Source organism: Rhinolophus sinicus, linkage group LG11 (genome assembly GCF_036562045.2).
Source record: "Rhinolophus sinicus isolate RSC01 linkage group LG11, ASM3656204v1, whole genome shotgun sequence".
Taxonomy (NCBI): Eukaryota; Metazoa; Chordata; class Mammalia; order Chiroptera; family Rhinolophidae; genus Rhinolophus; species Rhinolophus sinicus.
The window spans coordinates 42,902,054-42,921,954 of record NC_133760.1 but is presented as its reverse complement, the minus strand read 5'-3'; the positions used below and the strand labels follow the sequence as shown (position 1 = coordinate 42,921,954).

General features: G+C 37.0%; 1 protein-coding gene across 6 annotated transcripts in view; it reads right to left on the bottom strand.

Moving 5' to 3' along the window:
- The window catches only part of RPGRIP1L (RPGRIP1 like), an 85,838-nt gene that overhangs the window by 12,893 nt on the left and 53,044 nt on the right, over nucleotides 1–19,901 (bottom strand). For 5 of the 6 annotated variants that reach the window (XM_074314869.1, XM_074314868.1, XM_019732369.2 and 2 more), the window contains 4 exons: nucleotides 18,431–18,532; nucleotides 17,824–17,986; nucleotides 16,745–16,818; nucleotides 2,363–2,546 (listed from right to left, as the gene is read on the bottom strand). In XM_074314869.1, the coding sequence (XP_074170970.1) occupies nucleotides 2,363–2,546; nucleotides 16,745–16,818; nucleotides 17,824–17,986; nucleotides 18,431–18,532 (523 nt within the window). Of the gene's footprint in view, nucleotides 1–2,362; nucleotides 2,547–10,937; nucleotides 11,103–16,744; nucleotides 16,819–17,823; nucleotides 17,987–18,430; nucleotides 18,533–19,901 lie in introns of those variants that run through there. The other variant, XM_074314871.1, reaches the window with a different exon arrangement.

Genomic DNA, 19,901 nt, shown 5'->3' with positions numbered 1-19,901 from the left:
TTGGATATATCCTTATATTCTCTATTAGTGTCATTTGGCAGAAGAAATGCAGATGGTTTAATTATAAAGGGTTGATGACCTTGAATCTCAAATATCATTTTGCCAAAGCGTTATCATCCCCCCAATCCTTATCTTTGCCAAGTTTCTCCTATTAGCAACAAAATCGGAAGTCCTGCATCCCTTTCATATTCTGAATTAAACTTTAATTGTTCCAAAAGATAGATGTTCATGCTCAAAGACTAAGAGCACAGATCTGCATAAGTCTCATAAAAACTTTGGACAATTTCGTTAATCTTTTTTCTTCTCACTGTCAATTACCTAAAAGGCTTTATTCAGCCCAGACAACATTCTTCAGATCTACCATTAATCTTTCTCTTTTTCCAAACTATTCTCTTGCTTTCTCAGCATTCTATCAGCAAAATTTTCAAGCCTAATAAAATACAATTGTTTTGTTCTTGCTATCACTATTTAGCAAGTGAATTCAACTTTGGGCTTTTTTTTTTTCCCGTTAGTAGCCCACAGAAAGATACCTTTTTTGTGCAGGTGAAACTGGTATTAGCATCTCTTAACAAAGAGTGAATTAGGGTGTGAGTACTGGGGATCACTAATTCAAACCTCCCATTTTATAGGCCTATTTTAGGCCTCACAGACGAGCCCCTTTAGAACAGATTCAAGTTCTAATGCAGGGTGAAATCATTGTGAGGTTTAGTTAATGTCTCAACAGGTATGGCGCTCAAACAGGAGATGGCATGTACTTAATGGTTCTCTAAATTTTCCGTATGAATTAAAAAGTCACTTCACAAATACAATTACTTTCATTAACATTTTATAAGATTTGAAGGCATAAGGTTACATTATGTTGACCTTTTACATCAAGTAACAAGTGGATGGTAAAATCATTAGAATAATTAGATGAGACAGTTACTTATTTACCAAAGATTCAAGGAGATTCCCCTGCAATGAAGGATATGCAAATATTATCATTTTTTGATATGATTTATTTTTCTGGTACTTTGTGGTGAAAAGAGCTACACGAAGCTCGAGAAAATAGTTTTTGGAAACGTTTCTGTTATATCAAGTCAGGGAAAGGAAGGGGGGGTTGGATTCTTGTCCTGCCCACACAACTTACTTCTCATGTGATTTTCAACCCACCTGATTTTACAGAATTATGGACTTTGGGCACCTTATTAGCACCTTATTATTAGCACCTTATTCCATAGATGAGAAAACTGGGAACCATGACATTGAAACATCTTGCCTATGTTCACATAACTGGTAAGAATTATGGGTACGGGGAAGATGAGACCAGATCTCTGGACCCTTGTGATTACTGCCATCACTTTCTCAGGCAATGAACACATTTCTAAAAGTGCCAGCGTAAAAAAAAGTAATCACAAAAATTTGTAATACTGCTGTTGGTACAATAGCATGATAATACATATTCGTTAAGTGCAATTTATAAAACTGGTGAGAAAAAACATTTATGTTCAACTAGCATGGGATGGCCTGTTTTGCTAAAGATAATGCAACACTTATTTTTTTTCTTTGATGAGTTACACATTTATTTATTTAGTTTTTATTTTTTCAAATGGTTTGTTTTAATATAGGCTTTAGGAGAACTTAATAAGCAGTTTTAACTTAGAGTCATGGCAGCTTGACATGACTTTTTACACCTCTCTAATTATACACTGACACATACTGTTTTAAGAACATCAAAGTTGGTTAGTGGAAGAATCTACAGGTTGTCTATTGGGTCTGTATTGGTCCAGTAGACGTGCATGTCAACTAGCTGACACATGAAGTTCTAAATTAAGAGAAAACCTGCCTGCTGTGAGAAATGGATGTGTGGGGTAAATGATGAAAAGACACTGTAAGGACTTTATGACATTCTATTAAAATCCTGAACATCTAGACACTGGAGAGATATCTACATGTATTGTGACAACATCTGTGGGGATCACATTGATCAGAAAGGTTGAAAAAATTAGGCCATTGAATCACTGAAATCATATGATTAAAAAACTACATTTTCCCCTCTTGGAATATCATATTTTTTGATTAAATTTAGTTGTAGACCGAGGTGGCATTTTAAAAATGATACTATGATATAGCAGGAACATCTAGAAACATTATTTTCCCACTGTTTTTGTTTTCTCTAACTTCAGTGTTACTTCAGAATTTTCTTCAATTCTACTTCAATTTTTTAATCCTTATGCTATGGGTTTGACTTTTATTAATCTATCCTGACAAGGCTTCTGTGATATTGTATGAAGAGTAGAGAACTACATTTTCTCCTTGTTCCTTCAGCTTCCTTCACAGCTAAGACAAAAAGAACCATCTATATTATAAATGAACCACATACCATTGCTATAGTTGTAGTAGACCCACTGCCCACTCTTGGGTTTGGGGAGTGACACAGGGGTCTCCACGGCAGGAAGACTGTAGAATCGGTATTCCACAAAGAGCCTTTGGATAGTGTCATCCGCGGTGACTCGGGAATCATTAAGTCTTAGAGCTATGATTTCAATTCGAATTTCGTCTGACGTCTGTTTAAAGAACAAAAACAACAAGGAAACAAAACAAATGAACAAAAAAATCCTTTACTCTTTTTCACTATCAGTTTTAAATAAAACATGAAGGCCCGTGGGTTTCTTTTTTTGGAACGCATGGTACACTACTATTTAGTCACACATGATAGATTATTCACGACAGAGAGAGAGAGAGAGAGAGAGAGAGAGAGCGAGAGAGAGAGAGAGAGAGAGAATGAGATTCCAATGCCCAAGGGTTTGAAGTTAACAGTGTCAGGGCAATAGTCTCCTGATTTACATTCGAGGTTATAAATACCCACTAGCAGTCTATCAGGAGGGAAGATTATGAGATCTTCATTTCCGATTGCTTTCAGAATGACAAGTATCAGTGGGCCTTGTATCAAACTATGTAATGAAGTACATGTTTATCACTGCTTTTATTTAATCTACAGTACCTGAGAAAGTTTCAGTTATTCAGAGATCAAAGCCTGTAGAGTACTTTATAGCTGTTATGCTAATATACGTAGCTATGCGAATCCATATTAACTAAAGTAGAAACTATCATTTGTTCTCTTATATATTCTGCCATAACATACTTCATTCAATAAGTAATGTTTTCAAACAAAAGAAAATAAATTTTTAATCTAATTTAATACATTTTCTTGCCATTTATTTTAATATAATTTTTACAGAATTAACAACTCAAATATGTGTTTGTTTGATCGTGTAATTTTCACTTCAGTTATTATTTAATATATTTTGGTGTCACAGATATTATTATGGGAGTCACATATGTTTATGTTTCCTGGAGTAATGATTTAAAACAAATAATAGACTATGACTTAAAAATTACATCGCGCCAAGATAACTCAGTTAAATGTTTGGTTTTACAATATTAAATTTGTTCTTTATTCCCCTTTACTAAATTCAAAGGCATGGTACTGTAAATTACATAACTTCAAATAACAATTAGAAAATCCTGAAAATAAGACCTGGTTATATGGCCAACATTTAGAAATTCATTGTTAAATATAAATCAGTGTGTAAATTTACCATAGTCATTACTTAGATATTTCAAAGTATACAATATAATTAATCAAATTGAAAAGCATAAGTATCCTGTTGTAAAAATATCCCCATAAAACACAATTTCCATCGCTGTCAAACCCCCTCAATATTTGATGAAGTAATTTTACCCCCTTCTTTCAAAAGACATTTTCTTTTATTATGTATTCTGAGACACTTTAACTAAAAACCCAAATCTGAATATTTCAATAAGGTTATTTTATTATTCAGTAGATTCATGGAAATTTTACTAGGATGACAGAGAAAATTCCACACCATTCTGTCTCCACTAATACAGGTACAAGGCTGCAGCTGGCAATATTACTAGGATTAGCATAGTATGATGAAATATTTAAAGGAAAATTTTTTCTAAAACCTAATAAATCAAATGACTGCCAAATGTCATTAAAGTGATGGTCTTTGACTTGAATATGCTTTTCATATTCAAATTTGAAAAGAAAGAGATGAAAGCCTGGAAAGGTTACTCGGTTTCCACTAATAACCTCAAGCCCTCTCCGTTCACGTGCATAAAAAATGAAGTTGGCTCTATTGTCTAATCTCACTTCAGAAAAGACCTTCTCTGCTTGCCGAAGACTAACGTGGTCAAGAAAATATTTTAAATCATATTATTTTTTTCCCTTAAAATGTATTGTGGCTGTCAAAATACTGCATACACATACATTTTATCATTCTGGTTCAAATGCAGGACTGCATAGTTGACTCATTTACGTAAGTGGTAATTTGACAAACTTGGAATTGTTGTAACAATACATCTTATAAAACCTTCCTGCTTCTGCACAAAAGAAATAAAAAAGAAACACAGCTATAAAAAAGAAAAAGAGGTAGACATGGTTATTTTTACATTGTGAAGATAAGAATTTAAAATTGTTTATCACAGAACCCAACGAAGAGACAAATGAACTTTTAAATAGCAGAGGACTCAAATTTATTTAAGTGGTTATTTTATTAATAATATATTAACTGTAGAATCCATATATGAAAACTTGCATTATCAGAATGGATTTAGGCTGTCAAATAAGACGATACACAAAAATCTAATTCCAAGTGAAAGTGGATACTTGGATCACAGCCAAACCAACCAACCAACCCATCCACCCACCAAAACCAAAACCAAAACCAAGAAAACCCATCGTATTATCCAAAGAAATAAAAGAGCTTTAAAACTCTTTTTATGATGACTATCTTCTTTCTGGTCCTGTTTCACTTTTTTAAATATTCCCTCCGCCCCCCAGCCTCATAGCCTCATTACCTCTATCATGTGTCCTTTTTAATTCTCTGACTGGTATTATTGACAGAGCTTATTAGTTATCATTTCTTGATTCCTTTGATGCCACATGAATCAACTTAAAATAAATCCAAAAGGGGTAAGTTCCAAATAGTATGTATCTAGGGAAGCGTGCTCTGAATAAAGAATTTCCTAAACATAAGTTGTAGCCAACGGTGCTGGCCAACTTATTTTTCAACATTGGAATGATTCTGGTTGTATTTATGCCCCTGAATCAAAAGTTCAACTAGATTATATGTGAAAATTTTGAAGATTAAGAAGCACATCAGCTGCATAACAGACGACTCCAACTTAGTGACAGACATGAACTCCCTGGCTCTCCTGCCACCTCCTCTCTGCCCCTGTCTTCATTCATCCTCTGACATCTCCCATCTCAGGTGGTGAGATCACCGTCTACCTGGCCACCTACAACCACAAGACCCTGGAGTCACTCTTGCCACTTCCATTTTTCACATCCACCATATCCGATAGCTCACCCATTCCTGTTCATTTTACTACCTAAATATCTCCATGATTCGTTGAATTATTGAAAACTTAGGATATTTAAACATTGTGTCAGCTATTGGGGCTATAAAGACAAAACAAGATGCGGTTTCTTTTCTGTTTTATCTCTAGAGAAGCTTCTTTTGGTTCTCATCTGATCTGAGGGAGGAACTAATATAGCAGCTTCCTAATACTAGGAGGCTGAAGTTTCATAGAAGGAGGAGGGAGAAAAGAAGGAGGCATCATAAAAGATCAGTGGTTGGTAAAACTGTAAGCAGACAGACAGTACAAGACTACCAGCTCAGTGACACGGGGACAATTATCTCGCTTATTGTATCATGGCTGTGGTATGCAGCAGACACTCAAAAAGAGTGGCTCTACTCTGATGGCAGCACCAGAGGGGAGGCACTCCTGCCCCTAATCCCTTGCCTGCAGCCACAACTGCTCTTGTGGAAGCATTCTCTCCCTGTGAAAACTAACCGGGCATCACCTGCTTGAAAACCTTTCTAGTATCCTACACTCTAACACTTTCCCCAGACCTGTGGTTTGCTGTTTATATTGCCCGGCTTTTGCGTCAGAAATCTTCTTCTCCATCAGACAAAATTCCATTTATCTGAGGCTCTCCTTTACGAGAGCATCATCGCTCTCCAAGGGTGAGGTGGTTTCTCCTCTGGGCCCTCGTGCACTTTTTGGTCACAAATGTGGATGTGTTTCCATATCTGCCTCTCTCTGTAGACTGAGCTCTTGGAGGCTGGGACCGTATCTTATTCTTCCTTTTCAGGATCTGGCACATAGTAGGCTCTCAATAAATACTTAATGATATGGAGTCAGTGGCGGCTGAATATCTCCTACATATTCTGAATATCTTTCATCTATTGCCAGACACACGTGAAGCTGCAGTTATTAGTGTTTTCTCCTTTAACTAATAGTTATCCTGCCTATTATGTTTTGCAAACTTGGTGACTGTTAACCGTTGAAAAATACACAGAAATCTTGCTGTTCTGGATTACAATTGAATAGGACGATCTCAGAGACAGGTCAATATTGTAGAATCTAGGCAGTAGGGTACCACTATTTCAACTTCTCTGTATGGTTGAAATTTTTCATAATGAAAAAATGAAATACAACGTTCAATTAGGAGAACTGGAAGGGGAAACAATATACAAATGAGAGTGGATGAAGCAAAGCCGTGTCAGACACGGGCATACTGTCTGTTCAGAATCACTACAGCAGCATGGCAGGCCGTGACTACAGGGCACGCATCCTTCAGACACGGGGAGCTGCCCGGACAGTACAGGCTTTAGGCTTTCCCGGTTGTTTCTTTTCTGTGTGTGTGAACCTTTGTGATTAGCGACGGCGCTGCTTCTCAGTAGCTTTGTGTGTGTGTGTGTGTGTGTGTGTGTCTTGTTCCCCAATTGCCCTATTAGCTTCCTTAGTTAGCAAGATGTCAACATCAGCATATACAGCAGCATTTTAAGACTCTCACTGTGACGAACATAATAGAAGTCGCTCAAATAAGAACTGTGTGCAACTTATCTTTAGCTGTCGGTGTAGATGGAACTGTGCATTATGGGGCTGAGTGATCTAGACATGTGATGACAGCTTGTGTTGCTCTCAGAGAAACGAGTTATAGTTCCCATGATTTTGGCTCAGGTCCACTATTGCTTCCTGAGCGATGCTAATGCACATCGCAGGCCGTATTTTTCTATAGTGTTTACTTGGGCTCTGACTGGCATGCTTAGGGTTTTATGTTTTACTTCAGAGGATCATGCGGAATTCTTCCTCTGGTTTCAACCATCATAGCGGCCACACTGGAGTTGGGTTGTTAGGCTTCTAAAACCTAATTCGACTTGACAGCCCTTAAACACAGGGCTGCTTAACTGAGAACGGCCTACGATAAAGGTTTCGCAACTTGTTTCAGTCAGTTAGATTCAAATCTAGCTATGGTGAGATTACGTGTGAGTTTTATTTCATTCTAAATTTCTACAATGAATAAACATTTCTTTAACTTTTTAAATTATGAAGTATAGAGAATAATTTGGCATAGTCAAGTACTCAACATCTTAAACAGATGTGAGCATTTTGCTCTATCTGATTAAAACTGCTTTTATTATTGTTGAAGAAATAAAATATTTCAGATATAAAGTCCTCACTCCCCACTTCCTTTCCCCTCCTTCCTTACTTCCCCCGAGGTAACCACCATCCTGAAGTTGGTGCGTTTTCATTCCCAAACATACTTCTGTATTTTCTACTTCATATGCATATACCCATAAATAACATAGATTATTTTCCGTTTTTAGATTTTATAGTAGTGGTATCATCCTCTATTGATCTTTCTGCAATTTTTGTTTTTTCACTCAATACTATATTTTGAGATTTATCCATGTTTATAATTAAGATATAATTCATATTAACTGTTATATAGGTTTATATTATATATATACACTCTATAGTCCATTTTTTTCTCTACTGATGAACAATTTTGCTATTGCAAACAATGTTGCTTTGAATATCCTTTTATGTTTTCTTGTGTACCTGAGTGATTCTCTTAGGAGAAGAATTGCTGGGTGATAAGATTAAACTTCACAGGATTATCAAATTACTCCCCAGATGGTTATATGAATTTACATGAGCATTATTTTTATCACCATAGAAATGTTTTGTGTGTGTGTGTGTGTGTAAATACAAGTAAGTCTGCCTGTAGGAACCTCAGTATGTAGAACTTAGGTACTTTATAGCAACCAATAGAGACAAAATGGAAATAGAGGGCGATGGTCTATGTCTGGGCCTCCTAAGAGCTAAATTTTAATTGGGGTGAGTTCTAAGACAAGTTCAAAATTGTTGGTTCAAAAAAAAAAATCAAACTTGCCATTGGTACTGACAGAGCAAAATGTGAGTATGGTAGGAACCCATACTGATTAGTGGCAATTCTCACAACTTCCCTTCTTCATGTCAGGCTTGGGGGGGCAGTCATCTCACAGACTCGGAACAAGTCCCCTCGACCTCACAAAGCTTCCTCTTGTGAGGAATCATCTCTATTCTTCATACAAGTTTTGATGGAAAAGTCTTTGTTTTTTTAAAAAATAATACTAGGTGGGTGCAAAAGTAATTGCGGTTTTTGCAATTATTAACCTTTTAAACCACAATTACTTCTGCACCAAACTAACAGCTCTTTGGGAGAAGTAAGAGTAAATAGAAACTCACACTGTCACAGTAATAATGTTTTTACAAACAAAACACAACAAATCCAACCCAGTTGTCATCAGGGGCAGGAGCCTACCATTTCTCATGTTCCGTTAAAAGGTCCTATATTGAACAAACAATACAAATACTGAAAGCTTCAGTGATGGAGACCAACATGGTGCTGGGTTGGGGGTGCTTATTTTGAGAACAGCGTCACTGTCTCCCCACACACCCTGCAAACCACACCCATAATGGTCAGCAAATGACAGGAGCTTGTTACCACATGTTGTAAAGCAATGGCTGGAATATGTTTTCCTGTTCGAACACACCTGAGGGATACGACACATTTCCATCATTAACTACGGCTTATTGTGGCACTATAATGTGAAGGAAGGAGAGAATTTTTAAAATTACCCGCAATTTCAGGTGATTTTGCCAGGCTATTCCACGTTCACCATCATTGAGAACAGATGTCGTAGTGCCGTGGCTCTCAATTTTGGCTGCACATTCGTATTGTGGGGGGAGCTTTAAGCAACATTCTGATTTAACTGATTCGGGTGGAGTCTGGGCCTTGGCATTTCAAACTGCTCTCGTGGTGATTCTAATGTGCAGCCATGGTGAGAAGCTCTGCTTTTCCCTGAGCTTGTCATCCTCAAACTTTACTGTACCCCAGATGGACCTGAAAGGCCTGCAGCACACGGGCTGCTGGGCCCCAGTCTCAGAGTTTCTGGTTCGTTGGGTCTGGGGTGGGGCCCCCGCTTCCAGAACCACTGTCCTCAACCAAAAAAGATTTAAGCTACATTTATTGACCCTTTCGAAGATATTTATAGAAAAGCTTCTACTATATGCATATTCAACTGTTCCTTAGTTAGTTAACATTTCAGTACAGAATACACTAACACACTATTTCCTTTTTAGGAACAATCTACATTCATCATTAAAAAGAACCTAACAATATCAATCCTAAAAAAGAAAGTATAAAAGTTGCTTGTTTTCTCCCATCCCCTAACTAAGGGGTTGGCAAATTTTTTTCTGTAAAGAGCCAGATCGCAAGTATTTTTCGCATTGCAGGCCACGTGGTCTCTGTTGCAAGTACTTAGCTCTGCTCTTGTAGAGTAACAGCAGCTACAGAATTACGTGTAAATGATGAGTGTGGCCATGTCCCAATAAAACTTTACTTACAAAAATAGGCAGAGAGCTGGATTAGGTACATGGGCCATAGTTTGGGGACCTCGACCCACGTCCCAGGCATACTCACTGCTGACAGTGTCTGGATTATGTACCTCCAGATATTTTCTTTGCTTACATAAACCTAAATGTTATGTCTGTATGCTCATATAAAAATAGACGAGTATGTATATGCATATACCTTTTTGTTTGCTTCTTTTTAAGTGGAATCATCAGGCAGATATAATTTCTTATCCATTAGTCAGACAAAGAGTGATGTGAGCAAATAGGCATTTTCATATATTGTTATGTATAAAAATGTTACGTTGAATAAGCAACATTTTAACTAGAAATATTTGTAGTCTCAAAAACTGATAGAAACCTAAGGGTCCATCGAAAGGGGATTATTTAAATAAATAGGGTAAGCTATACAATAGAATAGTATGCACATGTTAAAAGAAACAGAGTATACTGCTATGGAAAGAAGTCCATGGTAAATTAGTAAAAAATAACAAAGTCGCAATACATAAACAGTTTTAAAAGCAATTATTATCAGGAGAGTAATTCAACACTTACTTAAAATATAGTTTGAAACCTACTCTCCCATCTAGCTTAAGATTACCTAAAACATGGGGAGGGGCTTATTTTACCCTCTGATAGGATATCACATTTGATTCTCAAGTGATTTAATAATTTTTAAATGAACTCTCAAAGTAGTGTGTTGCTTTATGCACTTTGCCTTTCAAAGCTTTCCAGCATGTTTTGCTGAACACCATGGTTGCGATCACCTGGAAATGTCAGTCAAGTGTTCGTGAGAACCTGGTGTCCAGGTGGAATGGCAATTTAGTCCAATTGGATATGGCAGTTTTTACAAAACTGCTCTTAGTAGGAACGGACAAAGAGAAAGATGTAAATATGCATCGCATGAAAGAGTCCATTGCTCTTCCAGCCTGTGATTTCCCATTCTCACCTGTGGGCACACATTAAGAAATCTGTGAGTCATGGCAAGTTGTGAAAATTGAAAGCCGTGTTGCTTAAATGATAAAATTAGAAATAATGTGAAAGAAGGCTTAATTTTTTTTAAATGCTGTGACAAATGCAAATTTTCAGTTTTGATGTCTAATTTGAGGACCTGAAACAAGGCTTTTAATCAATGTATTATACATCAAATTGATACTGTTAACTTCTGATTATTCAAATGAATAAAATATTCATGGAGAAATGCCCAAAGTTTTCCATTTCTCAGACCCTCCCCCCTATTAATTATCATGCCTAGGAGCCTTTCAGTAAACGCAGCAGTCATCAGGCCGACGGAATCTGACAGGCCAGCAAAGCCTGATTACACTGGTACTCTGCGGCACTTTGATGTCCTGGAAACGAAGAGACAGAGGGGCAAATTGGGTAGCACGTTATGTTAATGACTTGATTTAATCCAGCCACTAAACTTTATGTAGCCCGTTAAAAAAGATGCTAACACCAATTACGCCACTTTGGAAAGGAAAGGAGGGGACAAGCATTTCATTCTGACAAAGTGAAGCTCATAAATGTTGTAAATGAAATGAAACAAAATGAAGTAATCTATGATTAATTATACATCACAGACGTGAAGAAAAGCGGAAGAACCAAGTAATATGTCTAAGTCCTGGGAAATCCGTTAGATTCCTTTTAAGGATCGACATTTCTAAGCAATAACTATGAGCTGTCAGATTCAGTAACATGGAGAAAAAGCTGAATGATCTTAAATTGCTTACATAGTGTAGTAGATAATTCAAATTCATAGTTTAATTGGCATAAATGATATTTATCCAGGACACTACTTCTAAGTCTCAATTTTGTGACAGTATGGTAGAAGCAATTAAAAACAAATCTATAAAGTCGGATAACCACAGAGTAGGGTTATCCACTTTTTAACTAGACTCTGTGCCTCTAATCGATCCTTTACATTACTGATGGTATGATCCTTTAAAATGTGATTCAAGAGTGTAAACTCCATAAGAGCAAAAGACGTATTCTCTTATTCACTGCTATACTCCCAGTCTCTAAAATCAGGCGGGGTACACAATAAATGCCCATGAAATACCTGTTTAATGAATAAGTGATTTTCTTCCCTATCCCTTGAAAATCCTCATTGGCTGCTCACAGAATCTCAGGATAGACTTCAGCCGCCTCAATGCAGAGGCCTCAATGCTCTGGACATGGCCAGCTTTCCAGAATATTTTTCTGGGGTTCCCCATGTGGGCCATAGGCTTAAGCCCAGCCATGTCCACATTCTCTCGAATTCTCATGCTTTTCTTCCTTTGGCCTCAAACGATCCCTCCTCGGCTTTCACTAACTGCCAATCATCTCCAGCACTTGGTTCCAGCTTCAGGGACTCTAAGAAGTCATCCCTGAGGAGCGTCCCTCCTGCTGAGCCAGGCGCCCCGCACCCCCCCAATGCTCCCAAGCACCCTGTACTTTCCACTCTCTGTTGACGACCATGTGTTGTGATCGTTTCCCCTGCAGACTGCCAATTCTTTCAGGCCAGGGAGTGCTTCTTTTGCAACACACAGTAGAGGCTAATGAATGAAGAACTGTTGTGAGAATTAGAGGAGAAATTACATAAGATGTGCTTAGCACATAGTAGCCATTCAATAACACCTTCCTTCTGGTGAAAGCCGTGTATCACTGTCCTGGGATTTCTACCTGAAGCCGTGCTTAAGGAGGAGACAAAAGAAGAAACTACTGAGCCACCAATATTTTTAAGCTTATGAAAGGTTTATGCCTCAACCGAAGTTGACGTCGTCAACAATGGAACCGATCGACACCCGTGCCTCCTGGTCCCACGCAGTGGGAAGGGCACAGCACGGCTTCTGCAGAGCTCCTGCCAGCCTCACAGCGACCTGAGTCCAATAAGCGGACACATGACGCACACCCAAATCCAAGGGTATTCCACAATAGAAGTGGTCTGCAGCTGTACTACACGTCCATGTTAGGAAGGACCAACACAGAGGAAGGCTGACAAACCGGTGTGGATTAAGAGAAATGAAAACTAAATGCAAAGTGTGATCTGGGTAGGAGCCTGGACCAGATCAAGAAAATGGTATAAAGGATACCACTGGGACCAGTGAAAAATTCTAATGAGCACTGTAGATTAGGTACTAGTAGTACATGATTGTTCTGAAGTATTTAGGGGTAACAGGGCACGATTCACGCAACTCTCGAATGATTCACTACAACTATGTAAGAATGTGTGTAATAAGTACATACATATGTGCGCATATACACATGGGAGAGAGAAGAGAAATGATAACAAAAACGTGTAGCAAAATGTTAACAACTGGTGGTCATGGCTGAAGAGTGTGCAGTTCTTTGTCCCACTTTCACAATCTTAAAGAAGAAAGTCCCAGGACTCATTAAATGATTTGCTAAAGCAGCACACAGAAACAGCTACAATCACTAGAAAACGCTGTATGTCATATTTCACCGTGACAATGATCTCTTGAGTTCTGTTCCTATGTTTGCTGATATTATTTTACTATGTTTGGTATACAGTTTAACAAAATGAATTTCACCTATTAACATAAGATACTGGGCAGTACCTTCTATTAAAAGTAGAATTTTTAAAAGCACCTGGGAGCTGGTTAGTGGCGACTGAGTTATTGCTTAGAGCGGTTGCTTGCTTTAAATGACGTTCACACATTTGAGATGTCGTCTAAAACCATTGTATGAAATCACATTTTGGAATGGGAGCAAAGGCTGTATTAAGCCTTAGCAAAGTAACGCAATGACTGTCCCAGAAGTAATAAGGAAAAACCCCAGTTTATGCTAAAGGAAAAAGGTATGTGTGCAATAGAATTAGTTGACTATTTCAGAGGAACAGTTCTTTCTCTCACTGAAGTTCTTTGTTAAACTGAAGTTCTTTATTCTACCTTCGCCACGGGCAACGCACCATCCCCCGGAGACACAGTTGCTGGCACTCACCCCTTCTCGCTGCAGGTGTCACGTGAGCTTCCCGACCTCAGCACACTGGTGTTTGGGGCCAGAGAGCTCTTGGCTGTGGGCTCTGTGCGCTGTAGCAGGTTTAGCAGCAACCCTATGATGCCAGTAGCAGTCCCTCCCATCATGACAACCAAAGATGTCTCCAGACGTTGCCAAATGTCCCTTGGGGGACAAAATCGCCTCTAGCTGAGAAGCACCGTCTAAGGCGGTATAATTAGATAACATTTTCCCATACTTTGCAAGCTACTTTTAGATTTCGATGAACACAATGTGTATGTACAAAGTTAAATGAACTATTGCATTATCTCTCCAGTATCCACAGGATAAAATCTGAAACGTTTAGCCTTCTGCACTGTACCTGAGGCCCTGTGTCCCTCTACACAGAAAGGCTGCTCTACTTAGTGTATGCCTGACTTTTGAGACACGAAACGTACATGCCTGCCTAGAAGTGCCCACAACTGTCTCTCTGCTGCCATATATCCCCATCTTTGAGATGTCACAGTTAGAGCAGGACACTCCTTTTTACTGTGGGACTGGCCACACTGAATGAATCAAGGGTGAATAACTGATAAAAATGGATGCAATCTGAGGCTAGACATGGCTAACCAGATCTCTCTCCTTGGGGCTGGGAATTTTTGTGTGGCTACCTTTGGGCAACAAGCAAGTGAGACAGAGAGTCAGCTTAAGCTGAGAGGAAGCAGTGATGCAGCGCCCAAGAAAGGGAAGGGGGTGGGCGGGCCCGCTCATGGGCACCTCCTCTGCAAAGTCTACTGAAAAATCACTCCAAATTCCTCCCTCCTCTGAACTAACTTCATTAGTGGCATGATTGTGAGCAAGTCACTTCATCTCTCAAGATCTCAGTTTGCTCCTTTGGAAAATGAGGAAGGGCTAGAAAACAGCTAATTCTTCTTCAGCTCAAATATCTGAGTCCGATATCACTATTGGTAGTGTGTCCCGACCACTGTTTTATGCTGGGATTTAACTGCTGCATTCCTACTGAACTTCTCACGAACACGCCTTCTTAGGTAATGGGGGTGCTCCCTGAGGGCAGGGCAGGGCCAGAGCACTGCACTGACCTCCTCAGGGGGAGGGATCACCAAGTGCAGATGGGGAGTCGCTGGGAATCCCTGGTTTACAACGGGAGGAAGGAGTGCTGTTTGGAGACTGACTGAATGAGAATATCCCTTTGTACCGGGACGGAGTCAACATCTCATTTCTCATATTTTCATGTTCAAAAGGTTAAACCACACAAGCATACAAAAATCCCGATGAGGCAGGCCAAGTCCTGCAGAAAACTCCTTACTGAGACGTCAGAAATGTCTGAAGCAAACACGCAGGCTTACTGTGCTTGATGTAATGAAGGGAGGTTCTTAATAAAGTGATGTGTGCACTTGACTGGGCCACAAGGGGCCCCGACATTTGCTCAAACATTCTGGGGGTGTCTGGGAGCATGTGTCTGGATGAGATGAACACCTGACTCAGTTGCTGAGTAAAGCAGACTGCCCTCCCTAATGCGGGTGGGCATCTAATCAACAGAAGGCCCGAGTAGAACAACGGGTGGGTAAGAGGAAACTCCTCCTGCCCGACTGCCTTCACTGGGACTATGGTCTTGTCCTGCCTTCGGACTTGAACTGAAACACTGACTCTTCTTAAATCTCTAGCCGGCCTGCTTTCGGAACGGAACCACACCACTGACTCTCCTGGGTCTCCAGCTGGCCAACTGCACATGTTGGGACCTCTCAGTCTCCATAATCATGTGAGTCAATCCCTTCTAATAAATCTCTTTCTATATTTATACATCCTATGTTTTGTTTTTTTCTGGAAATCCCTGACTAATACAAATGACTATAAAGCTAAATCCCACACAAGGAGCCCATTTTCCAATTGATTCCCATTATCAAAATTGTCTAATAGAAGGTAGAGAATTTCTGTTCATTGGTTTGATAAATAATTGAACAATTTCAGACTTGATAAAGCAAAATAAAATTAAATTGAACTAAATGCTATAATTAAAAGTCTTCAGGGAACCATATACAAAATTCTTTCCCTTTCCCTGAAGTATCAATTTTGAACAATAAAGATTCCACGTATCAGGATGTTACAGGTTAAATGAGGTTATGATAATTAATAATTATGTAGTAATAAAACTATAACTTTAGACAGATGAACTGTTCTGTCTGCATTTATCAATCATTTGTATTTATCAGTCACAGAAACAAAGACTTTCTCTATGGAGACATCTGTGATAACTGAAATATTCTGTTCTATGCATTTGATCTGCACAGATTACGCTAAAAGTTTTAAGAGTTAAAAGAAGTATTGCAATTCTTACCAATACAGTAGAGATTCTAAAAATGAGTACAATTAATCATTTTAGGAAAATTAACGTAGATAAACAGAAAAGCTAGAACTTTTTACTTTACTTTTTAAAAACTTTTTTATACCTGCTCTAGTAAGTGGTATACTTCCCATATAAATTAAAGTATAATTTTCTTTTCAAAGTTTCAATTGACATACTACTTCTCAGCAATGTGCTACAAAACAAGCAAAATATACTTACATGTGATTAATTACTGTCTAAGAAGGTTTAATTTTTTTAGCAGAAATGAAGTAACTTTAGCAGTTTTTTGGTAGACATATTTAGATATGAAGGGTCTATTAATTCACATTTGCACATTATTATAATTTTAAATGTCATCTCACATTTTGAATTCTTTAAAGTTCAGATTTGATTTAACACATCCTTGTACAATGGTTCTGAAAAGAAGTTAGGGAAGTGAACTGGTTTAAGCAAGTACCTATTGAAGCTACTGAATGTTAGGTACTCTTAACACGCAAGCAAAACTAACGTTTACATGTTATAGTCCATTATATAATGAAACTGTAAATAAAAGTTTCTGATACTAGATGATTACTCGAATAAGATTATGATAAAATATTAATTTTTTTCCGGAAATATTTTTTCCTTAAGATGTTCATATATGAAACTGATATACTATGAATGAACATTTCTAGTTGGTGCCAAGTTACTGACCTGCTTGATATTCTTGGAGGTAGGACCTGGGATAATACACTCATCACTGTCAGAAGCTGATCTGTCTTCTTCATCTGTCAAAACACCAAAATTTTAGTGGTTTAAATCTGTTAAACTAGTTATATTTGTAGCTTGTGAAGTGGAGAGAAATAAGCTTACATTATAAGGATAACCTCAAAAGAACAATATGATAATCAGGTCTGAACCTTTTTTAGCAGCAAAGATATTTTCATTTACATTACATTTTAGAAAAGAGAAAAAAATGACAGAAAATTCCAAGTTGAGTTTTAGTAGAAACAAAGGAAATAAAAATACAGCTTGTTCTAATATGAACTTAAAAAAATAATTTTTTAAAAGAAGACAGGGTAATAGATACTTTCTTACAGCTTAACCAGTAATATTGTGTAAGAATCAAGTTATTATTATTTAAAAACATTTTTAAAAGTTTTATAGCTTTATTGTGTTAAAATGGACATACAATAAACTGCACACATTTAAAGTGCAAAATTTGATAATTTGACATATACATTAATTCCATGAAATCATCACACAAGGAAGACTGTGAACATAGCCATCGGCCCCAAAAGTTTCCTTAGGTCTTTTTGTAATCTCTTCACTTCTTCATCTCTCTTCCCATTTGTTCTTCCCAGGCAACAACTTAAATGCTGGCTGTCACTACAGATTAGTTTGCCTTCTCTAGATATTTATATAAATTAAATAATGTCATAAGTTGTCTTTTTTGTCTGAGCTCTTAGTTTTACTTTTTAAAAAGTCCTCTAGAATACTCCAGATGATAGTAGAGAACCAAAAGAGAGTATAAAACCATTTAAAATATAATGTGGGGACACGGTCAGCAAAGCCACTAGCATTCTATTGTGGCTCCAAGTGGAAATAAGCAGATTTGCCACAATTCCACCTGATCACAGCTGATGGGACTGAACCACGTCCATCATATCTGTCGAGAAATAGGTATCATGAAGTAGATCCACTTAAATGAAGATGACCCAAAGGGCATACTCTAACAGATTAAACAAAGCTAAGAGTTAAATACACAATGTCAATTTAAAAAAGAAAGTCACCTTCCGGCTCCAATTCCTCAGTTATTTCTGTTTCATCTTCAGAAGAACTCAAACTTCGTTCTGCAAGCTGACCCATGGATAGTAAAGACACATCATCATCTTTTCCTTGTTGCATTTCCTCAGTATCGTCTTTTACCTTATCTACACAGCTTTCTTGAGAATCCTGAAGAAACGAAAGCACACTGATATGTTTATCACCGATTAGGTCACATGTACAGCATTTTTGCTGAAGCACTTGAATAATAAAGTGTGTAAGCCTGAGACTTAAATATATAGATATGCAATATATATGATTCATTAGAAAATAATCACTTAAATTGTACAAATGAAAATATGCAGCTAAATGAAAATTAATTATAAATTAAAAAGGAACAATACATTAATCTCAAAATAAATTTTACATTAATTCACATATCTATTTGATATTATGCTAGTACCAGAATAATTGTACCTGTTACATGTGTCATATTTTTCACCTTTCTATTCCAAGGAAGTCACATACAAAAATAAGATCAATGCTATGATTTCCTGATCCATGTCAATACAAAGACAAAGTCTTTAAGAACCAAATTAAACTTTTCAAAATAATTTTGATATAAATACATACCTCGGGAATATGTGAAACAGTTGGCACATTAATATCTATTTCTGGTGTATGTTCCACTTCTGGTGAAATTTCCTTTCTACTTTCAGGAGGAGCAGAAGTCTCCTTATAGTAATGTAAAAACATGCATGTAGGTTATTTTGTATTATTACTAAATCCCAAATCATTCTCTCTCTCTCACACACACACACACACACACACACACACACACACCACACACACATATGCAGTTTAAGAACTGCAAGTGTATTTCATTGAAGCATTGTTTATAATCTCAAAAAAGGGAGAGCTATGCAAATGTCCAACAATAGGGTATTAGTTAAATCAAATATGGTGCGTCTAAATACCTGAGGTTAATGTAACGATGAGAAACCTAATAATGTCCATCTGCACTTACTGACACTGAAGAGTTTACAATATAATGTTAAGTAAAAAAGCTAGTTATAGAACAATGTATATAGTTGTATACTGTTTTGTTAAAAAACAAACACTCAAACAAACATATGTGTGTACATTTACACGAGAAAAAGTATGGAAAGAAATTAACCAAAATTCTATCTTTGGGTATCTAGATTTGGGGGAATTTAGTTTTGCTGTTTTAAATTTTTTGCTTATTTTTTTTTATTTTCTAATATTTATAGAATAATTATAAATTATGTTTAATTACTCATGTAATTAAACAATTGCCTATGCTAGAATAGGTACATGCTTTCTATGATCAATATTATCTTTTTTACTATATCAAACATCAATTTATATCAACCATTATTCCATGGTTCATAAACTGATGTTTATTGTTAAACTATAGTTTATCATTTTTGCTATTTTAGAAGTTAACATGCCCAATATAGAAAATGTGAAAGATGAACAAGAAAACATAAAATAAATGAACAGAAATCCACATTCCCAAAACCCAATGATAATATCTGTTAATAACTAGTTAGATTTCTATTCCTTTATAATTAACTTTTAATGTAAATAAAAACAGTTTTTGGTTACACAGTGATAACTATATTGTAAATACAATATATATTGTAAATACAATAAATACAATGCAACAATTTATTTGTTGCATAAAAAAGCATTGTAACAAAATTTTCTGATATGAAACTTTGGTTAAACATAATTTTTAATGACAATACAAAATATTACATTGAGAGGATATATCATGATTTAATGAACCACTTTACTAGTGTTGGATATTTTACTGGTTCATGATTTTTTGCTACTGTGGTTAATGTTGTAACAAACATTTCCATGGATGCCTTTTTTATATTCATCATCATTTTACTTAGGAATCGGGCTACCTGTGGTCAAATCCCAGATCTAATACTTTGATCTTGAGCAAGTTACTTAACCTGTGTAGACATTACTTTCCTGATCTTTAAATGGGAATATTTCTAGTATAAACAACATTAGAGTTGTTGTAAGGATTAACCGAAGTCAATGGATATGAAGCATTTAGTTCAGTGCC